Source organism: Mesocricetus auratus, unplaced genomic scaffold (genome assembly GCF_017639785.1).
Source record: "Mesocricetus auratus isolate SY011 unplaced genomic scaffold, BCM_Maur_2.0 Super-Scaffold_100676, whole genome shotgun sequence".
Taxonomy (NCBI): Eukaryota; Metazoa; Chordata; class Mammalia; order Rodentia; family Cricetidae; genus Mesocricetus; species Mesocricetus auratus.
Window position 1 is genome coordinate 15435947 of NW_024429266.1, and position 23334 is coordinate 15459280.

Sequence of the window (23334 nt, forward strand, 5' to 3'; positions counted from 1 at the left end):
TGCTCTTCAGATGTGTATTTGTCTGTGTATGTGACTCACTTTTCTCCCCATTCTTGGGGCCAGTTTTCCAAGTAGCCTGTCAATTGAGTCACATCTAATTGCTGCTCAGCCGTTTTGCTGGATCCTTGGTCTAACTGCTGTCCCAAGGCAGTCTAGGATGGAAATATTCTATTCTGTATTATGCAGTACAAGGCCACTGGCTATGGAGGACACTGAAAAGGGCTGAGTGACTGCAGAATGAATTTTAGATTTTTTAAAAATTAATTGATTTAAATAGCCACAAGTGACTAGTGGCTATTGTATTGGCCAACTCTAGCTTACAGTCTCTTGCAGAGGAATGGTGAGAGAAGATCTCTTGTAGGTCACACTAGCTTAAACTCACTATGTGTCTGAGGCTGCCTTGAAGTTTTGCTCCTCCTGTTTCTACCCCTCCCCCTCCAAGGGCTGGAATTCTAGATGGTTCTATAGTCTCTCATGTTGGCCATCTTTTGTGCTTTTCTATACCACAATCATCTAGTAGATGACAGACAATCCTTTCTAATGCTGTTTATAGTTGCAAGGCTTCCCTGGTAGTCTTAAATCACCTTTTGAAAGGATAAACCTTCTTGAAAGATTTATTTTCATTTATGTGCATGTATGTGAGTGTATACCATGTATGTGAGGTGTGCCTGTAGAGGATTTCAGATCCTTTGGAGTTATAAGCAGCTGTGAGCTGCCCAATGTGGGTACTGGGAATTGAACTTGGGTCCTTTTGGAAGAACAATAATTGCTTTTAACCAATGAGCTATCTTCACCAAGCTAACCCTTCAGCACCCACTTTCTAAGTTCTTTATTTAGTACTTGGGAGCCAGAGACAGGTGAATATGAGTCTGAGACCAAACTGGTCTACATAGCTAGTTCTGGACCAGCTACATTGAGATCCTGTCTGAAAAGCAAGCAAACAAGAAAACATATATATGAATACACACACATATATAAGGATACAGTTCAGGGGAAAGGTGTGAGGCCCTAGGTTTGCTCTCTCACTTCTACACATCAATTTAAACATGTGTATATAAGTTACTCATGTGTGTAACTACATACACACAAGTCCAGTAAAACAGTCACTATTTAGAGTTTTCAGGAGGTAAAATAAAATGTGGAGTGGCAGCTATGTTTAAAAGATGAACAGTTCTCTGAGCACTGAGAAAAACTGTTTCCCTTTCCAGGGCAGCACAAAGGACGAGAGCAGTGCTGCTGAGGCTATGAAGACCTCAGCTTCCTGGACCACGGGGAACGGGTGGAGAGGGTCCACTGCCCCACTGAACACTACACGTCTGCAAACCCCTTGCATATGAATCTGTGGATCCTTCTGCTGCACATCTAAAATTATATTTCACACTCATTACTGAAATCAACACTATTCTAAGAATGGTTGTTAATAATAAATAAATGTGGTCCTATTGGCTATAGAAACTTTCTTAGTTTAGCAGGGTTTTATAGCAATGTGACCCTGGATGGCTTCAAACTTACTGAGATCTGTTGGCCTCTGCCTCCTGAGTACTGGGATTAAATGTGTCCAAGACCACATCCAGCTGCAGTTTAATTTTTCACGAGTTAGATGGAGATCCTTTACATGTCATTGATATTTAAAAAATGTAAATATCTGCCTGGTGGTGATGGCTCATGCCTTTGATCCCAGCACTCGGGAAGCAGAGGCAGATGGATCTCTGTGAGTTCAAGGCCAGCCTGGTCTACAGAGTGCCAGGGCAGGCTCCAAAGCCACAGAGAAACCCTGTCTTAAAGAAAAAAAAAGCAAATATCTGAGAGCACATAAAACCACATTAATAAAATTGTATACTGTCTAATTAAGGGACTAATAATTCAGTTTATGAACTTGTACTCTCTATAGTTATCTTCCATTTTTGAACAAGAGTTTAAAATTCTAGTTTGTGTTTATTTATAAGCTTAAGAAACCTTAATTTTGAGGGCTGCCCCACCACCTCATCTAACTTGAGAACTACCAGACTGTACTAGTTCATTGATTTCAACTCAAATCATTTCACAGATTCTGATACTTCCTACTTACTCATGACTCCAGAGTAAGACAAAATGCTTTTTAAAAATGATTTCATCAGAGTGTGGTGGTGAATGCCTTTAATCCCAGTACTCAGGAGGAAGAGGCAGGAGGATCTCAGCTAGCCTGGACTATAAATTGAGCTCCAGGATAGCCAGGGTTAATTAGAGACTCTGTCTCAAAAAACAAAACAAACAAAAACAATCAACCAAATAAATCATTTTATTAACAGGTTAAATTATATTAGCTAAATAGGATAAACTTCATTTCTATACCTCCAAGTTTCAGATGCACAAAAAGAAGACAGAGCCAACCATAGCTTTACTGCCAGAGCACTGAACCATGTCCTTGGTTTTGTAGAGACAGGGTCTCAGGTAGCCCAGATTGGCTTTGAACTCTATGTAGCCAAAGATGACACACACACACACACTTTTTCCTTTTTGGTTTTTTTTGAGACACAGTATCTTTATTTAGCCTTGACTGTCCTGGAAATAGCTCCGTACACCAGGCTGGTCTGGAACTCAGAGATCTGCTTGCCTCTGCCTCCTGAGTGCTAGGATTAAAGGCATGGGCTACCACTGCCTAAATTCACCCCCCCCCCTTTTGGTTTTTCCAGACAGGGTTTCTCTGTGGCTTTGAAGGCTGTCCTGGAGCTAGCTCTAGTAGACCAGGCTGGTTTTGAACTCAGAGATCTGCCTGCCTCTGCCTCCTGAGTGCTGGGATTAAAGGCGTGTGCCACCACCACCCCGACTGATTGAATTCTTGATCATCTTGCCTGCATCTCCCAAGTGTTGTGATGTATCATCAGACTCAGTTTAGGCACAATTTATACAGGATGGCCCCTGTGTAGAAAATAAATTCTATTTCTACCTAAATAGCAACTTTTTTTTGAGATGGGGTCTGTTTGACTATGAAGCCCAAAGTGGCCTGGACTTTACTATGTAGCCCTGGCTGGCTTTCAACTCTTGATACTTCTGCCTCAGTCTAACAAGTGTAGGACTACAAGTGTGTAGACAATTCAGTGTGTGTATGAAAAGGCAGAGAGAGAATCAAAGTGCATAACTTAGCTGGATGTTGCTCTTATGGTTAACTAAGGGATCTCCAAGTTAAAGGACCAGATCTGACGCGGGACAGACTCAAGTCCTTCCTGTAACTCTAGGGGAAACTTCCACGCCATTCTAAGGGGTCACTAGTAAAGACAGCGAGAAATGCACAAGGCCCACTCTGTATGCTGTGCAGCACCGAGCAGCAGAGCAAGCCCTTACACCACTGGATATGGAAGAGACAAAAGAAACGCTCTGGCCTCGCCCTTGCGGAACTTAAAAGTCGGATTGACAACGCAGGACTTGTAAAAATTAAATCGTAATTAAATAGAGGAAAAAAAACCACGGAAAACTACCCCTGTCTAACAACCGCTTATTTGTGCTCTACAGAGCAGCAGCGGAAACTTGAAGGAGTTTTAAAGCAAGAGCCGGAGGGACAGACAAAAAAAGACAAACTAAGATGGAAGAAAGGAGGGTGTCCTCCAGGGGGAAATGCCAGGTGAGGACCGAAGGCGGGTGGAGGAGAGCCTCCTCCGGGCCACAGAGGCAGAGCGCCAGTGGAGCGCGGCCACCGAGAAGCCGGAAAGGCCGGTGGCCACTGCGGCCAGTCGGTTTAACCGAAAGGTGGCTTCCTGAGCCTCCATTTGCGCGCCTGGGCCCAGCGCCGAGGTCGCACCGTGGGGGCGGGGCGGGGCAGGGCGGGGCCTGCGCGCGCAGCCGCCCTAGCGAGCCTCGCCTGGGCAGGGGGCGGGGCGCCTATATTACGTGCGCGGCGCCGCCCCTGCGAGAGGACGTTGCGTGCTCGCTCGCGCCAGGCGAGTCTCCGCGTCTTGCCTCGCGAACTCGGTGAAAGGAATTGGCGCCGTTCGACACCAGGCGGGTCCGCTCTGCAGCACTCAGCCATCTCCAGCCGCAGCCGCCGCCCGGGCCGACCAGCAGCCGCCGCCACAGGCCGAGGGAGCCAGCAGTCTGCGGTGAACCGGGGCCCTCACCATGAGTTCTTCGCCTGTTAATGTCAAGAAGCTGAAGGTGTCGGAGCTGAAGGAGGAGCTCAAGAAGCGGCGCCTCTCCGACAAGGGCCTCAAGGCCGATCTCATGGATCGACTCCAGGCCGCGCTGGACAACGAAGCAGGCGGCCGCCCCGCCATGGAGCCCGGGAACGGCAGCCTCGACCTGGGTGGCGATGCGGCCGGGCGCTCGGGAGCAGGCCTCGAGCAGGAGGCCGCGACCGGCGCCGAAGACGACGAGGAGGAGGAGGGCATCGCCGCCCTGGACGGCGACCAGATGGAGCTGGGCGAGGAGAACGGGGCGGCGGGGGCGGCTGACGCGGGAGCCATGGAGGAGGAGGAGGCGGCGTCGGAAGACGAGAACGGCGACGACCAGGGCTTCCAGGAGGGGGAGGACGAGCTCGGCGACGAGGAGGAGGTCGCGGGCGACGAGAACGGCCACGGGGAGCAGCAGTCCCAACCGCCGGCGGCGGCGGCCCAGCAGACCGCCCAGCAGCGCGGGGCCGGCAAGGAGGCCGCGGGGAAGAGCAGCGGCCCCACCTCGCTCTTCGCGGTGACGGTGGCGCCGCCCGGGGCGAGGCAGGGCCAACCACAGGCGGGAGGTAAGAAGGCGGAAGGCGGCGGGTGAGTGCTGCGTTGTGGGTGCGCGCGGCTCTAGGCCCGCGTGGGGACCGTGCCCCAGGCCTGCCGGGGCCCCCGGGGGCGAGCGCCGCGGGAGGGGAGGCGGGGGGACCGGGGGCCGCCGAGAGGATCGGCTCGCCATGCCGGCGGCGCCTCCATTATGTATGTCGGGCGCCGGGGGGAGCTGCAGCTGCCGCGGTGGGGGGGAGGAGCCGGGGCGGGCGGGCGGGAGCGCCGGCCGCTGGAGCGCTGCGTGCGCGCGGTTCGGGCACATGTCTGGGGGGGAGGGGGAAGGTCCCGGGGCGGGCGGGCTTTGGCGGCTCAGCGCCGCGGTATTGTGCAAGGAGCGCAGGGGCTCGGTGTGACGTCACTTCCGGCGGGAGGCGCCGGGCGCGGGGAGTGGGGCGGAAGCTCAGTACAATGCGGCGGCGGGGCACGCGGGCTCGGATGGGGGAGGGGAGGCGGGCTCCACGCTACACCTCCCCTTCCCCGCGCACCGCGCGGCGCACGTGGGCCCGGAAGGCGGCTTTATTCCTTAAGTGCATTCTGGAGGCTTACCTTAGGCTGGCAAAATTAGTAGCGTCTTTATACTGCGTCACTGTCTCCAGGCCATTTCCAGGCCGATGTATATAATTTTCTAGATTCGTATTCGTTTCGAGGGTTAAAAAGTCACAGAACCAGCCGGGCGTTGGTGGTGCACGCCTTTAATCCCAACACTCGGGAGGCAGAGGCTGGCGGATCTCTGAGTTCGAGGCCAGCCTGGTCTGCAGAGCGAGTTCCAGAACAGGCTCCAAAGCTACGCAAAAACTGTTTCGAAAATAAACTTTTAACAAACACAGTCAGAACCAGAATAGGGGAAAAAATAACAGCACTTGAGGCTCGGAACAGAAAAGGTTGCTTTTCTCCATGATTGAGTTTGTGGCCTGATGACTTAAGGCAGTGTTCTGTGTCGTTATAGGAGACGGCAAAACAGAACAGAAAGGAGGAGATAAAAAGAGAGGTGTTAAAAGACCTCGAGAAGATCATGGCCGAGGATATTTTGAGTACATTGAAGAAAACAAGTACAGCAGGTAGAGCATCCTAACCTAGTTTTATTTGTCACCCCATGCATGGTTGGGAAAGCTTTATCAGGAGACGATTCTGTCTTTCAGAGCCAAGTCTCCTCAGCCACCTGTTGAAGAAGAAGACGAACACTTTGATGACACAGTGGTTTGCCTTGATACTTGTAAGTGAAGCGAACTTTCCCGCTCTTTCTCAAATATTTAAGTGCAGTGCTATTTTGGTTTTAACTGTTAGGAAAAGTGTGTATCTTAAAGTGGAGAAACCCGTTAGAGATTTTTTAAATCAGGAAGATAATAGCTCATGTTCAGGTTACAGTAGTTTTATATTTAGCACCACTTCATTTGTATTGCTGTTTTTTACAAGCTCTACTAATTGATAATTTTATGACACGGAAGTTCCCAGTACTTAGGGATGTAAAACTAATACTGATTTCTGTTCAGCTTTCAGAAACTTGTTTTAAAAAATCTGCCTGTAACTTGTCCTTAGATAGGTAATAATTTTTTTCTGTGGAGCTATATTAAGTGAGCTGTTTGGACTAGTTGAATACTTACTAATGGTTTTCCCATTAGCACACAAGTACATTCCCTATTCTAAGGATTGTAATATTACCTTTTCAATAACTGCTCTTTTGTTCTCAATTCCAGTTCAGTAGCTGCTGCTTTAACATAAGTTGATTTCTTCCAAAGACCTGGGGCAGCAGCAGTGGGCTATCTGAGCCACTAGCTTTCTTCAGCAGCGAATGGTATCATTGGCAGCGCTGTAAATATGCTACTTTACCCAGTTGGGTTGCAATTGAGTATGAGGAAGTATTGCAAACCATGAAATGGGCTTTAGCTGTCAGATTGGTATTTTGATCCTTTCAAGAAGTTTGTTAGTTTAGTATTTGATAAGGATGTATAATGTTTGGTATGAGCAGAACAAAAAATAAGTGCTTGAATAAAGAGTTAAAGGGTTTCACATGGTGGAGGGGGGTAAAAAAAACTTGGGTCCCCGTGTTTGCTTATACAAATTGTTCAGAGTCCTGAGTTAAATGCATAAACCTTGACTGCTTTCTAACTGCATACCTTGTACAGTCAGTTAGGTCTTGAAAGAGAAAGGATAAAACAGCTGACTTGTTAGTTTTTTTTTTTCACTGAAGTATAAAAATATTTGGAAATCACTAGGTGTTTTAGCCATGATTGAAGAGAATGGTTGGTTAACAGTGCTACTTAAGAAAAATAGTTTTAGATCCAATTGGCCAGGATTTTTTTAACACAAATTTTAATTTTGTCAGCAGTCAATAGAGCTTAAATTCCAAACTGCAGATGCATTCAATGAAAACCAACAGTGTTCTAATTTAATATTATTTGCCAAGTGAATTCTGAGAGGCTGCATAATGAGCTCTAGTGACCCAAAGATAGCTAGGTTAAAGACCGTATATTTATAATCCAGACAGTGGTTAATTCCTAGTTGGTGATAACCTTACCAGGGTGGTAAAACAGACCTGAAAGGCTGCACATTAACACTTGAGACTGTCAGGCTTGTGGGTTGAGCTGGCTTACAAGTTTTCAGAAGTGTGTTGAGGTTCTGGAACCCTGGTGTTAGTTTACTAAGTACAGGATCGGCAGCTCTCAAAATACTTGGTGGTGACTTTCTTTAGTTGTCACTGGTAAATTCTACCTGGTTCTGGCATGCTTCACTTTGGTTTCCTGCTGTCCTCTACTGCTTGCCTCTAAATCAAGGTAAAGAGCAGAGCAGGTATGTATTTACTGCATTGTCTTAATCATTTTACATACCTAAATATAACCTGAGACGTTCCCATTCATTGATTAAGACTACCTTGGTGGGAGTGGGGGCTCAATGAGAGTTAAGTAGGAACAAGCGCATGATACAAAGATAATTCTCAGCAGTAATTAATACAATAAAAACATCTAAATTATCTCTACATGGCTGTAATACGTTGGATGTCAAGAATAATTTGGCATTTGATATAATTTCAGATAACTGTGATCTGCATTTTAAAATATCAAGAGACCGCCTCAGTGCTTCTTCCCTTACTATGGAGAGTTTTGCTTTTCTTTGGGCTGGAGGAAGAGCATCTTACGGTGTGTCAAAAGGCAAAGTCTGTTTTGAGATGAAGGTAAATGGAATTTTGTGGCTTCTTGTGAACTTTATTGATTGGTACTGGTCACAGGAACCTGCTAAGTTTTCTATGAAGAAGGCCTTAGGAGACTTTGTTTATCATTAGAATTTTTTGATACCAGAATATAAGAGAGCTAGCTCAGTTATAATAGAGTATTTCTTTAAATCTATTCTGACCTTTGTTGGTGCTGTGCATCAACTTGTTAGTTGGGGGTTGGGGATACGTGATTGACTAAGCATTGAATGTTTTTCTCTATATTCGTATCAGGGAAGAAATTGAACCCATAGCTCAAACAAAATAAGTTAGGGTTTAAGGGATTGTTTTGTTTTTCATAGCTTAAATGTAATTTTGATTTTTAGGTAACAGAGAAGATCCCAGTAAGGCATTTGTACACAAAAGATATTGATATACATGAAGTTCGGATTGGCTGGTCACTAACTACAAGTGGAATGTTGCTTGGTAAAGTTTACATTTGAGTAATGTGGAAGCATAAATGTTTAGGGTCTGACTTCAGTAGAATTAGAATAGATTTTTATCCATTTAGTGTTACTTTTTTAGAATGTATAGACAAGTTGTAAAGATGGTTGAAATAGACTACTTTTAACATGTAAACTGTTAATTTAATGTGTGTATCCTACCAGACTGTAAGTCACTTAAGCATTTGGGATAGAGGCAGATCTGTCAGATTGTTGCTCACTGACTTGTTAAAACTTTTTATTCATTTTACATGCCAACCACAGTTATCCATGTCTTTGTGGTCATGTGTCCTGTCCCCCATTCCCGATTCCATTCCTCAGAGGGTGATTCCTCCCTTGGAGTCAACTAAACTAAGCCTGGCATATCAGAGTTGATGCAAGATCGAGTCCCTTCCCAGGGATTTTTTAATCATGTTTTTAAATGCTTTAGTGGGTCTTTGAACTGCTTAAGCCCTAATAATTTTTTCCCCTTTAGGTGAAGAAGAATTTTCTTACGGGTATTCTCTGAAAGGAATAAAAACATGCAACTGCGAGACAGAAGATTATGGAGAGAAGTTTGATGAAAATGATGTGATTACATGTTTTGCTGTAAGTTAAACTTACTGTAAATGTCAGCATAAAGAAATTTTACCGGTATGATTAAATTTATGTACTAGTTCTGGGTTAAAGATAGGAGGGACTTGGGGAAGGAGGCTCAGTGGGTAAGTTCTGCTGGGTAAGTTTGGATACCTTGCACCCATGTAAAATCAGACAGGAGCAGACTTGAGTTTGGGTGGGAGTGGAAAAGAAACAGCCAGTATAGCTGAAGCCTCCGGCTCTAGTTTTAGTGACAGGAATATACCCTACATGGAACCCTGGCCACACAAACAAAAGCAGTTGAAATGGGGGGAAAGACACATTTCAAGGATCATTTAAATATTTTGACAGAAACAAAATAATGGCCTGGGAAACATCCTTTAAGTCATGAATCGTGTTTTGTTAATAGCCATTACTTGTTAGCATTTAGCTTAAACGCATTAACTATATGGTGAGTGTACTCCTGTTTCTTGTCAAGTTTAGAAAGCTCTAGTTTCAAGCTGATTTTAAAAACTTCTGTTAACAGAATTTTGAAACTGATGAAGTTGAACTCTCCTATGCGAAGAATGGACAAGATCTTGGTGTTGCCTTCAAGATCAGTAAGGAAGTTCTTGCTGACCGGCCACTGTTCCCGCACGTTCTCTGCCATAACTGTGCAGTTGAATTTAATTTTGGTCAAAAGGAAAAGCCATACTTTCCAATACCTGAAGACTATACTTTTATCCAAAATGTCCCCTTAGAGGACCGAGTTAGAGGACCAAAGGGACCTGAAGAAAAGAAGGATTGTGAAGTGAGTTGTTTTAGTGTGGTCTTCGTAGATTGTTTATAACAGACTTTGAGCAAGGCTAAATTATGGATAGATTATTGTTAATAGCTGGATGAATAATAAGTCCATCTCCCATCCCCCACTGTAGGTAGTAATGATGATTGGCTTGCCAGGAGCTGGAAAAACTACCTGGGTTACTAAGCATGCAGCTGAAAACCCTGGGAAATATAACATTCTTGGAACAAACACCATTATGGACAAAATGATGGTAAGTAAAATTGAAATTAAAGTGTCTAGAATAGTGGGAGATATCTCTGAGGAAGGGCATTTACTTGCCTAGTACACACTATATGTACCCTGGCATTAATCTTAACATTATAGAAAATGGGGTCAGAAGTTATCATACCTAGGCTTGTGTTTCTTTTAATATCTTAGAGAAAAGAAAACTTGGCTAAAACAAAATGGGGTATCTATCTATCTGTAATAAACTAATGGTTGCTTCCCTATAAATTAACCTTCAACAGCAATTTAGAAAGCAAGGTCATAAAAGCTACTCTTTTTGTAGTAGTGAAATGAAAGGATTCAATTGAATTTGTAAAAATTGAACCTGGTGTCTTATGTGCAGTTCAAAGCTTTTAAAATATACAAAGTAAAAGAAACAATTTTGATAGGTGGCAGGTTTTAAGAAGCAAATGGCAGATACTGGAAAACTGAACACGCTGTTGCAGAGAGCTCCACAGTGTCTTGGAAAGTTCATTGAGATTGCTGCCCGCAAGAAGCGGAATTTTATTCTAGATCAGGTAGGCAATATCTTTGAAGTTTTAAAAAAAAGTTACTCGATGGGGCGTAATATTAATGTCTGTAACTCTTCACTTTTTTTCCCTTTAAGACAAATGTGTCTGCTGCTGCCCAGAGGAGAAAAATGTGCCTGTTTGCAGGCTTCCAGCGAAAAGCTGTTGTAGTTTGCCCAAAAGATGAAGACTATAAGCAGAGGACACAGAAGAAAGCAGAAGTAGAGGGGAAAGACCTACCAGAACATGCTGTCCTTAAAATGAAAGGCATGGAATTTACATACTATTATTGTCTTAAGTCTGTTTCTGTGGTTTATCTCTCAAAGTGTATTCTTAAAACCACCAGCACTAGTGGATCAGTGTCTATCCCTGGAATACAAACAGTCATCGTGTGCCCATAGCACAAAGAGGGATGCTCTCTCAGCCTGGGCTCTTAGGGGAGTGCCTGGACCCTACCCAGAGTGAAATGACAGACTCTAGATATCCCCTATGTGGAAGGAATTGGCAATAGGGTGGGAGGCTGGGGGGGGAGGGGAGGGGGAGGGAACTGGGATTGACATGTAAAACAAGCTAATTAAAATTAAAATAAAAATGATATAATAAAAAAACCACCAGCACTGTTAGGGATTATATTAATTTGGCAAATAGAAATGTGTTTATAAATGCAGATACTCTAATAGGTTGAAAGAATTAAAAATAACTCAAAGATAGTTAAAAGTTACAGAATTTATATGGCTTTATTTATAAGTTTACTCTGACTTTATATTTCTTAATAGGAAACTTCACCCTGCCAGAGGTGGCTGAATGCTTTGATGAAATAACCTATGTTGAACTTCAGAAGGAAGAAGCCCAAAAGCTTTTGGAGCAATACAAGGAAGAAAGCAAAAAGGCACTCCCACCAGAAAAGAAGCAAAACACTGGCTCAAAGAAGAGCAATAAAAATAAGAGTGGCAAGAACCAGTTCAACAGAGGTGGTGGCCATAGAGGACGTGGAGGATTCAATATGCGAGGTGGCAATTTCAGAGGCGGAGGCAAGTGAATTTTTAACACTTTTCACTTTTCGAGGCAGGGTTTCTCTGTGGCTTTGGAGGCTGTCCTGAACTAGCTCTGGTAGACCAGGCTGGTCTCAAACTCACAGAGATCCGCCTAACCCTGCCTCTGCCTCCCAAGTGCTGGGGTTAAAGGCGTGCGCTAGCACTGCCTAGCTGGCAAGTGAACTTTAATATTCTACGTAATTGAAGTTTAAAAATGAGCTGAGGATCTTTCAGTTTCAGGTATCAAGTAACTAAAGAGGTTAATTTCTTAGCTGTTTCGATGCTGCCATGTCTAATTAGTATATAATTTACAATTCATGCTAGGTATATAGTAGTAGTTAAACCGTATGTAGCATTACTTGTTTTTCACTAATGTAACTGGAGTGAATGAACTCTTTGTGTATGGTAAGACTAAATAAACTTTTCTTGTGTTTAGCTCCTGGTAATCGTGGTGGATATAATAGGAGAGGCAATATGCCACAGAGAGGTGGCGGTGGTGGAAGTGGTGGAATTGGCTATCCATACCCCCGTGGCCCTGTTTTTCCTGGCCGAGGTGGTTACTCAAACAGAGGAAATTACAACAGAGGTGGAATGCCCAACAGAGGGAACTATAACCAGGTAATGGCTCCAAGGGGTGCTAACATCTATAATTTGACCTAGAAAGTTGTAGGTGGCATTGACATAGATAGTTGTGAAATAATTTAGTTTATTGATCTTTGCTTTTCAGATAAACTAACAGTAACAACAACAATGACCAGGGATATAGAGGGTTTCGGCATGCCCCTTAAAAATGTCCAACCTTTGCTTGAGAACTCTATTTACAGGTTTTCTTTTTCCTTTCATAGAACTTCAGAGGACGAGGAAACAATCGTGGCTACAAAAATCAATCTCAGGGCTACAACCAGTGGCAGCAGGGTGTAAGTAGTTTTCTTAAGTGATTACATAAATGGTAGTTTTTATGTTTACAAAAATCAGATGGAAGCTATTATCTAGGGATTGAGGTGCTTAATGTATATTATAGTCTAATACTGTGTTATAAATTATAACCATGGATAGGCTGGAGTTTTAACAGATTTTTAGATGAAGTAATATTTACTACATATGGTGTTTTTATTATGGTTCCTTTTAATAGTTTTAATTACATAAACTAACCCAAGTCTTGTGTTTCTTTTTGTAATGTGTATTGGTAAATAATATGGGTAATTGATAAATTAAAACTAAGTCTCTGGTCTGATGTAGAAATTTTGACAAGTATAAATTTGTTTCCAGCATTTACTCTGAATTAGATCATTGTCATTTCCTAAAAACAATTTGAGTGGCTTATTGATGTTTTTTTTTCTTTAAAAACAAAATTTTCTCTTACAGCAATTCTGGGGTCAGAAGCCATGGAGTCAGCATTATCACCAAGGATATTATTGAATACCCAAATAAAACGAACTGATACATATTTCTCCAAAACCTTCACAAGAAGTCGACTGTTTTCTTTAGTAGGCTAACTTTTTAAACATTCCACAAGAGGAAGTGCCTGCGGGTTCCTTTTTTAGAAGCTTTGTGGGTTGATTTTTTTTCTTTTCTTTTTTGTACATTTTTAATTGCAGTTTTAAAGTGAATCGTAAGAGAACCTCAGCATTGTGCACGATAAGAGAATGTGTCAGTATTTCAGGGTTCTACATTTTATCTGTAAAATGTGACTTTTTTTTTATCACAACAAAAAGTAAAATGTTGCTTTGTACCTGGTGTCTTTTATTAAGCATTTACTCCCCCGTTTCTCACAGAGAATAACAGTCGGGAGTCATTGTCACAATAAAATAGCAATGTTAGCAACCAGATTCATGGAAGGACTAAGTGGTCCTCATGAATTGCCTAAGATTCTGTATTGCTCATAATACACTCCATCCTCTCTGTAAACTGGTGGGTAATAGTGGAAGGGAAATTTCTGATAAACCGGGAAGGCTATTTTTTTTCTGTTTTAACAATGGAATTGGAACAATTGGGAATGAAGATAAAATTTAGAACCAAGATTGAGAAGATGGAGTGTATGTAGAAGGGCTGTTAAAAATGTAAACGTGGTTGCATTATATGTGGAGGCTCAAACTTGTGAAGGTTAAATACCATACATTTTTCCATTTGTTCTGCATTTTGATTCTGAAAAGAAAGCTGGCTTTGCCCATTTCTTATTAAAAAAAACTTGTTGTAAATCCAGTTGTCTAATGGGATCTATATGAAGTTAGCTATGTCTGTATGCCCTTCTCCCACAAAATACTGTATAACTAGTGTGCTTGTAGTAGTTAACTCCACCATCTTTGTAAGCTAATGAAATTGTGAGTCACCCATTTATATCTTTTAATCATGTCAGTTCTTGAATGGGTATCTCCTTAGCCTGCTGATTTCTTTTTCTTTCTAAAAAAAAGTGGGTGGAGAAATTAATTTAGACGTTTGTTTGCAATAAAAAGAATTCATTTTACTCTCGTTTTGGGATTCTCGCCATCAAGGTTCAAATCCCTTTATACTACATCTCCCAAGAGGAGAAATTTTAAGTGTGTGCTTTCTGGACAGCTTATTTTACTCTGTACTTAGAACATTTAGGTTTTAAAAACTTAAATGTATATTCACAATTGATTTATATAGATTTATAATATAAAGCTGAATTCTTCCCTTCCCCTCCCCCCCAGACGGCTTTTAACATGAGGGGCAAAGGTACTGGCTGGGAGAAGTTAATGCTCAGTTGATCATGCTTACAAAATGTGAATGGCTGTCCTCACCTGATTATATACATATATATTACATGAAACTTTGGGAATAGATGCTTTTAGAAGCCATCATGCAAGCCAGTCGTTGATTTCACTACTACACAATGCTGCTAACTTAACTAGCTATGTGATAACATTGGATCCCCTAATTGTAATTTTATTGGGTTTGCACAGAACACTTAAATCTAAAGGAGCCTCACTGTGAAGTGAGGAATCAGGAGTCAAAGTGTAGAACTAAAATTAGCATTTAGTCTAGTGTGCCAATGTTTTTAGCCTGCTTCTGGTAAGTTCAGGTTTCCTATATTGATTGCTGTAGGATTTTGTTGAGAAATTTTAGATCAAATTTTTTTTAATGTGAGTTTATTATAGTATACTCCTGGAAATTGTTACAAGCTAGTTTTAGATAAAACAGGTTGACATAGAAATAACACTAAAAGGTAGTGTCTTGGCATTTGGCTTAAAAGTAAGCTTACTATTAGCAATCACTGGTATGAGTGACTGCTGCATATACATTAAGACTATATTCCTAGCCTGGGGGACGGGTCAAACTTAATTTTGATTAATCAGTGTTGTTTGTGATATTTTAGTTTGTGCCTTTCAAAAATCTTGTATAGACCTAGCACTAGAGACTTAAAAACAGGAGAAAAGGGATCAGCTAAAAGCAGGACTTGATAAAAGTAAAATGCTTTTATGGTGGAAAACACTACACTAATAGTTACGTCTATGTTTGCACATTCTCTTTAGTAATTTACAGTGAATGCATACAAAGGGGAGAGAAATGACTTGTTATTTTTTAAAATACTGATGAAGTCAGACCCGAAGGAAAGAATTGACTTAAAACATGCCCAGTGATAAGCAAAATTGAAACATTGGTCTGAAATAACATGTTGACCAGAAGAAGAAAAAAGACAGGATGCTTTTGGTTCATGAATGCTTTTAGTCAGGTTGTGCAAAAGACCTGTAGTCTACACAGAGGCAGAGAAATCACCACAGACCTGGGCTGCATGTGTTTCATAGTGGGGCCCTTTAAAGGTCCTCCCGATGCCTGCTGAGGAACAGGGCCACAGTTTTAGATCACTGATAGAGTACTTGCTTAACAATGCTTAAGGGCAACATCTTTTGGTCAGCACTGGTACTTAGGAAAATATTGTAGGTTAATAACAAAGAATAGAAGTATATAGGCCAAATGGTAGTCTCTCAAGTTTCTGATAGGACCCAACAAAGTAGATACTGAAGATCTTGGTTGTGACTAAGAAGATAAATCAATTTCTGGATTTATTCTAGAAAACCCAGTATTTTTGCCTTTGTGGTTAGATTTTAGTTTGACTTTAAGATTCCCTGTTAATGAGAATCAATGGCTTTTCTATAAGCTTGTTGATTAAATCAAGTCTAGATGGACTGACTATACTGCACAAAAAAGACTTTGATATAGGTAGTATGCAGTTGTATGTACATCAGTATGAATGAATATATTTGATTTTTTTCTTAAAGTTTAAAGCTCGTAAATTCTTTTTTACAAAAATGTAATATATTTTTATTAAAGTGAACAATTTGTAGCAGATTATACTCAAGTATTCATTCAGTTGTTTTCCCAAGAAAGGTGACCAAAAAAAGCAATTTACCTAAAAACTGTTTGGGAGCAAAATTAGTAAGATGATTTGAGTATAATTTTTTTTCTATACTAAACATTGTGGTGCCTGTGTATTGGAAGTAATGTTTGGAAACTACTAAATTGTAAGTTTAATAGTAATTAAGCCAAAACCTTAACCTTATGTGTTTAGTGACACCTACCCATTGAGGGTGGGTATAGTTAGACCATGGCCACTTGAAAGGGCTTAGTATAAGTCACAAATCTTGGAATATCTAGCTTTGTGGCTTGTCTACAACTCAATTGCTTTCCCTGGGGAACCTTTTCCATATATGATTTGAGCAGAGACGTAGGTGCAACTTTTGCTTCAACTAGTAAATATAAAGCCTAGCCAGTTTTTTTGAGTTTTTAGTCTGGTATTATTTTTTCTTGTTGTGGGTGTACATACTTGTTAGAGACAGGTATTCAAGGAACTTAGTACCAGGGATCTTCAAGTGTCTCACTAAGTATATGCTAGTTTATTTGTAGACACACGGATCAGACTCATAACAAACATCAGATTGGAATCTAGAACTTGGGTGGGAATGAGTTTTCATCTTTACCTGTTGAGTTAAAAGGACATGTGGTTGAATATTAAGATGCCATAGAATCTTACATACTTTGTAAGGTGGGATTCAGAAGGTTAAGATTAACATCTTAATTGCAAGCTCAATGCCAGTAGGCTAACAGGTGTAGAAGGATAAGTGATAAGCCAATGTTCTGTTACCAGGAAATTAGTTTAGTCACCTATCTACCTAAGTACAGTTTTATATGCCAAAATTATATACTTGTAGCAAAACCGGGACAAAGCTGAACCAGCATATGGGGGAGCTTGCTATACTCAGCATCATTAATGGCAGTTTAGAGTACTTTGTATTCTGGAAAACTAGAAAGGCTCCAGGCATTTCTTGAACAACTGGATACCTTGTATAGTAGCGAAATGATGCCATGTTCAAATTCCATGGGATTTACTTGGGCTTGAGTAAGCTAGCAGCTGAATACTGAATTCTTGTTCTGAACACTTTCCTATAATCATCCCCTTGGGTGAGACAGAAAATGGTTCACCCACTAAAAAGATCCTACACTTAGACAACTAAAAGTTTGATAGTGACCAAAAATTGAAGTCATAGACCAAAACGTGTGAAATCAAGTATTAAAAGCATACTTACCTAGATAAAAATAGTTTAAGTACCTAAGCTAGATGGGGTGGGAGAATCATGGACAAATAAAAGAATCAAGGGTTCCAGCATTTTCTTGAAGCTTAGTAATAAAAGCAATGTGTTGATTTAAATTTCATTTCCTTTTTCTTAGTCTGTCCATGTGACTGTGCTGTGTGAAGAGTAAAAGGGGCCCAACTAAATGTGTTCCAGTGATTCTAATAGGTATTCAAATTAATTGCTGCTTGTATGTTTATCAGTTATGCTAGGTTTCCAGGATCACCTTACACAAAGTTATTGGCAATCAAGTGGACAGGCCACATCTCTTAAGCTTTTCCTAATTTTGCCTTTTATATCGGAAGTGAATGTCAGACAATGATAATTTTTGTGTAGGTTTACAGGAATACATTTAAAAGACTTGAACCAAGTCCTAACACATTACCTTCAGGGGCCTATTTGTTGCAAAACAATGACCTTTAGGGTACTTTCTGCCCTTGTTTACCATATTCTATGTTGGCACTAATGCCAGCTTCAGACATTTTGGGGAAATAGACTGGTCTTTTTGGAGTAATGAAGTGATGATGATACATTACAAGACGCTAAAGTTAGTGGGAAACTCGGTATAAACTTTGGTTGTGTCTCCCCTGGGGCATTTACTACAGTAATGTCTGGGTGAAATCAATGAGGGGATTTGGTTTCAGTTTTGATAGGGGTTTTATGCAGTAAAAATAGCCATACCCTCAAGGCAACTTCGTGACTTTGAATGAGTAGGCTACTACCATTGCTCATCTGAGGGGAAAGGCGCAGAAAAGCAAATAGGCTTTGATTTTATTGGCAGTGCATGTTTCCACATGGTGTAGAAGCCTTCGCTAGGGACACTGGTAGTGCACGCAGACTAGTTTTCCAGTGCTGCATCCCAAGCAAGTGTTACCTAGTAACATTGTTCACTTAAGTGAACAGTAGAAACACCTAACCAGATACTAGCCTTAAGGTCTGCCAATATCTTCCTCATTAGCAACTGGAAGACTATGATGAAACAGTTGAAACACACACTTGAAGCCACATGTGCTTAGCCAGTAGTTGGGGAGACTGAGACAGAATTATCTGTTTAGTGGTGCTTTTAACTGTATCACACTTGAATTTCCTAATTTTTTCTTGTTGCAACAGCTTCATTTTCTCAAAGTCGAAAATATCTAAAAATTAAGATGTATAAAAGTACCAGTATTCGGGTGGTAGTAGATACTGGCTATTTTATTGATCTGATACAATTACTAGACCATTAAGGTGCTTCAAAATTCTAGAGGACCGTCAGAATTAATAGAAACTGTTTAATTTCCTATTTACTAAGGTCTGCGTACCCAAAGAATAGTGCATATTTAACATGACTTTTAAAGGGGTGCTTTGACACCTGTCACAGATTTTTATCTAGGAATAGAAGGATTCAAACCCTATTTGATCCTTAGCTCTTTGCTGAAAAGTGCATAAACAGGAATCCTGAATTTATTATATAGACCTCCGCATTATATAATCGAAGCAAAGGGAAACCACCGATGGAGTTAGAGGTACGTAGACTCAAAAGATGCTTGCAAATCAAATACTGGTTTTAGCATAGTTGAGAGTTATTGTTTCCAAATTCAGTCAATAAGTCACAAGTCCAGAAAAAAGCTGCTAAATCTCCTGAGGTCCTTTTACTAAGATGGAAAAGCAAGGAATCAGAGGTTGGGGTTGAGGGAGGGGGCAAAGGGACACAGCCTAGGATTGGTAGATAAACTACCAAAAGACTTCAAAACTACTAACACTACATTCTATTTTAATCAGCTATTTAGCTGGTACCTACTGCTATATCACCTAGCATGAAATTCCGGGATTGTCGGAACAATGAAGGAAGCTGTGCACAGAGGGCATTGAAGGTAGGTTGACTTTAAAATTGGCAATGTAAAAGTTTCGGGTGGGATGTACACATGGACCTTACTTACCTAGTGAATAAATAGCAATGAGGCTCAATTGTGCCTGACCTTTTGGGAAACCTAAGTGTGGTGTTTTAAAATCCCCTACAGCAGATGCACACCCAGCTTCTAAGGAAAATAAAGTCTGCAAAGGTTTCTGGCAAGCATGGAGATTCTGGTTTGCAAGAGGCTCATCTGTCATTGTTTGGATGGGTGACAGGTTGAATTAAGCTGCAATAGTAACTCATACCTGTAATACCAATACTTGCAGTGAGATTGTAAAAGTACAAGGTTGAAAACAGTGCTCATGGAAGTATGTATAATTCATGTTCAGGCAAGTCAAGGAAACTAAATACTTTGTGGCTCTTTTTATCCAGTTGTGCTCCTGTGAAACTGAACTTTGTAAGTAGCAGAAGACACTGAAAATGTTACCAGCCAAGAGAGGTTTCTCTTCACGGTAAGATATAATTGCGGTATGATAAAGATGGAGCTCTTAGTAAATTAAATCTGAGCGCATAAAAGAACACTGTCCATAATCTTGTTAGAGTACTAGATTGACCACTTAACCATTAACATATTGCAAACTTATCAATGGCTAAGTAAGTTCTGAGGTGGCTACCAGCTGAAAACTTAGTACATGTGTATAAGCCATCATTGGCTGGTAGCTACCCAAGTATGCACCCTGGCCTTCATGGTGATACAAAGAAAAACAATCTTCATGTTGAAGGATTGATGTTCAGGTGCATTCAACAGCTAAGGCATACTGTGCTGGCTTCCCAGACCAGAAAAGATGTTCATGCAAGTGACAATACAACTCACTTCAGAGCCTTTTTATTGTACACAGTATACATTTGAAGTTGATCCGAAGGAGTAGTTCTCTCTGGGTTTTCTATGTTCAAGGTTGCTCAGTTGCTGTTACTGCTCTCAATTTTTCTCTCAGGATCAAGGTGGGTGCTTTCATATAAAATCTTATTTTTAATTCCTTCTCTGGCAATTCTTTCCTGGATTCTTTGCTTAGCAAAATTATACCTACAGTGGAACCTTGTAAGAAAGAAGATGAGTTAATTTCTAGTTTCTACATGACTACCCTAAGGGATTTTTAATTAATCCCATACAAATTTCCAAAATGGCTACCTGTCAGACTATAAATGCTTTAAGTTTTTTGTCACCTTAGATTAATTATCTGTTGGGACATGAATATCTCTGGGTTGGGCTCCATGAAGATAGTGGGTGTTTGTGAATTGCCATAGCATAGGGTATATTTTGATCTTAAATTTTTTCTTAGCTGAACCTTAATGGCTCACACCTTTAATCCCAGCAACACTAAGTGGGGGAGGAGCCTGGTCTACATAATGATGGTCAGCCAGGACCACAGAGGAAATTACCCCATCCCAAAGTGTCGGTGATGCTGCACACCTTTAATCCTAGCATTTGGGGTGGGGAGCAGATCTGAGTTTAAGACTAACCTAGTTCTAGGAGAGCATGGATACAGTAAACCTTGGAACAAACAGCAAACGTACCAGCATCCTAAAGTCACCAGGATAAATCCTCCTACTCCAACATCACATGATCTTCTAATTCTACCTGTCAAGAACAAGCGTGGTCAGTGATCATGCTCTATGTAGACAATGTTTCATCACAAATAATATTCAGGAGAAGTACTCACTGGTCACCAAGAAATGTCCAAGTCCAGCCACAACAGATCCTAATGAGCCATATAGTATAGATTCTCGAGCACAGGGAGTGTTCTCAACATCTAAAATTCCTAGGAGCTTAAAGGGCTAGGAAGAAAATGAAAAAGAGTTGATATGTTTGAACATAGTGCTACTTTGGAAGAAGAAATTATTTCTGAGGTTGCACTTTTGTATTTGACCTCTAGTCAAATAAAACTAGTTTTATATTCTATATTTTCCAAGGAACTATCTGTTCACACTGGCTATGGGATTGGGATCAGACTTAGCCAGGCAGCTTGCAGTAAAAAGGCTGGTGTGAATTGAAAATTGGTCTGAGCTCCAAGATTAAAACACTCAAGCAAATTGCAGCCTGTGTGAAAATTATAGCATGTGTGAAAAGAAGCTACCCTGTATTGGATCCCAAAAGCATGTCTGGATAAAATGAAGGTCGTCTTCAGTGCCATTCAATGCAGCTAGAACATTGCATAAGAAGTGGCACCTAGATGGAAGTGATGAGGGTGGGGAAAAGAACAAAGTAAAGGCGATTCAGACCCTTTAAAGATGGGGGAGAGCTGAACGTACATCACCGTGTCTTATTACTCCTTTGGCTCAAGGATCTGCTTGAAGATAAAATGTGACTTGATTCTCATTAAAAGTAAAGTTTTGCTTTCTCATTTGGCTTTCTATAGTTTTTTGCTTGTATCATGCCGAACTTTTGGGCTGCTTCATGAACACAGGCTGCAGGCTTCTTGGGAATTGCAATCACCATCAGCTCACATCAAAAAGAGCTATGGTCTAGTGGGGGAATACTGCACACTGCCACCCTGGAAATGGCTTGCTGTAGCAGAAAAATGATCGGATAGTGGGACAGTTACAGCACTCATTTGCATCCAGATAGAATGGACTACAAGGCTATATAAGTGGGATCTCTAAGTTGGCCACAAATGTACCACCTATCCTTAACAAATCCAGACCACCTCAATTGGATTCCTTCCTATAGTTATAAAACACTAATTTACAGGTCAGTGTTCTTAGCTTGGACAGCTGAGACAAAATAAACCATCAAAGTTCTCAGTGCAAAGAACACTGACTGTTTTAGCTACAGGTCACCCCTAGCACCTGCATGGTGGCCTTATCACTGTTGGGTATGTGCAGCATACACGCAAAAACACAGATGAAACCTTTTTAGAGGTTTGCCCTTTAATGTAGAACACGTGGTGTCACCAACAAAGGGTCACATGTGGCTGCTAGGCAAGTTCCCCACCTGTATTCTAAGCCCCCTTTTCCATTTATCAGTCCTGCCCCCCTGAAGGGGTGTCAGATGGCAAGACTCCTAGGTAACCCTCCACCTGATTTTCCTTTTATTGAATCCCTGCTTGGCAGGGTAGTTACACTGTCAGGCCAAAGATACAGTTAGAATTCATCTCAACGCCGGGCGTTGGTGGCGCACGCCTTTAATCCCAGCACTCGGGAGGCAGAGGCAGGTGGATCTCTGTGAGTTCGAGACCAGCCTGGACTACCAAGAGAAACCCTGTCTCGAAAAACCAAAAAAAAAATCTCAGCAATGAGTCGCAGATCTGTCTGCCCTTTCATATGGACTTATCTTCCTTGTGCTCCTTGTGGCTCAAGACTTACTGTTGAATGCATCCCACTTTCCACTTGCACACCTACCTACCCGTAGCCATTCTATGAAGTCTGTCTGTTCACTGCCTAACATGGCAGTTTCCTCGGGTCTGGCTTAGTAAACGAACTTCCACATTCTAATTGCCAAAGTAGGATGTAGGCCTCATAAAGTGCAAAGGATGTCCGTTTGTAATAGAGCCCAGTACATGCAACACTCAGAATTAGCAAATTACATTACCTGTGTGCTCGTGTGTTACGCAAGCAGAAACTGACACATAGCTAGCCCAGGCTGGCCTAGATCTCAAGCTGCCCCTGCCGCAGCCTAAATGCTGAGATTACTGGCACGTGTCACCTCGCCCAGCTCTCGGGATAAAAGTCACGACCCCTCTACTAAGTACGGTGCAGTGCTAGGTCAGCCGCCGTTTTTATTCCGATCCTGCGGGTCTGCTCTTGCCAGTTTGAATCAACTGCGAGTAGACCGCTAGAATGGCTCGTGGTCTGGGGGACAGGACCAGAAAGCCGATCGCCCTGCGCGCCCTCCCCCGCGTGCTTTACCTTCTTCTCCGGCTCGTGGGGCTCCCGCGCCGCCGCCATGGGTGCCACTCATCGCCCCGCCCAGGCCCGCGACGGAAGCAGCAGGGCTCCGCCCACCCTTCCGTGCGGCGGCCATCTTAGGGAGCGTTCCTGTGGCTGGCCCGAGCCCGCCGTGCCCCTCCTTTGTTTCGTGGGACCGGCCACAGTCTTTTTTCGACCCCGTAACTGGCCGTCAGGGATGGAACGAGACAAAGGAGACGACCTAGAGAAGCGCCATCGGCTCCGGTTTCGCAAGCCGGGTGTCTCGAGACAGAGCAACGAGAAAGTTCGCTTCCCCCCGGCCCCTCCTCCGCCTTAACCGCCATTTCCAACCGTTGTGCGCGTGTCCGTGTGGGGCGCCGGGCGCGCGCCAAGGGCGGGGCCGGGGCCGCGCGTCCGTCCGGCGCCGCTTTGTCCTCCGAGAGGGCGGG

General features: G+C 42.2%; 2 protein-coding genes and 1 long non-coding RNA gene across 5 annotated transcripts; 2 read left to right on the plus strand and 1 right to left on the minus strand.

Moving 5' to 3' along the window:
- On the plus strand, positions 1-21381 carry LOC121136742. 2 transcript variants are annotated; one of them, XR_005873846.1, is made up of 3 exons: positions 1-12; positions 18915-18998; positions 19412-21381. It is a non-coding gene; the product is annotated as an uncharacterized LOC121136742 (long non-coding RNA). The 2 variants fall into 2 exon arrangements; XR_005873845.1 differs by having other exon boundaries at positions 18915-21381.
- Positions 3891-14018, plus strand: Hnrnpu (heterogeneous nuclear ribonucleoprotein U). Its single transcript, XM_005078155.4, has 14 exons — positions 3891-4708; positions 5686-5797; positions 5879-5952; positions 7769-7908; positions 8271-8370; positions 8863-8975; positions 9490-9753; positions 9878-9997; positions 10401-10529; positions 10619-10787; positions 11297-11551; positions 11991-12172; positions 12400-12471; positions 12920-14018. Exons 1-14 carry the CDS (start codon positions 4093-4095, stop codon positions 12971-12973), a joined length of 2400 nt encoding a protein of 799 aa, XP_005078212.1. The 5' UTR covers positions 3891-4092; the 3' UTR covers positions 12974-14018.
- Positions 19850-23334, minus strand: LOC101838869 (cytochrome c oxidase assembly protein COX20, mitochondrial). Of its 2 annotated transcripts, XM_005078156.4 has the most exons (4): positions 22886-23272; positions 20701-20815; positions 20555-20618; positions 19850-20075 (listed from the first exon to the last, which is right to left on the minus strand). In XM_005078156.4, the coding sequence occupies exons 1-4, from the start codon at positions 22922-22924 to the stop codon at positions 19940-19942; spliced, it is 354 nt and encodes a 117-aa protein (XP_005078213.1). In that variant the 5' UTR covers positions 22925-23272; the 3' UTR covers positions 19850-19939. The 2 variants fall into 2 exon arrangements, with proteins under 2 accessions (XP_005078213.1, XP_012974628.1); XM_013119174.3 differs by lacking the exon at positions 19850-20075 and having other exon boundaries at positions 20122-20618; positions 22886-23334.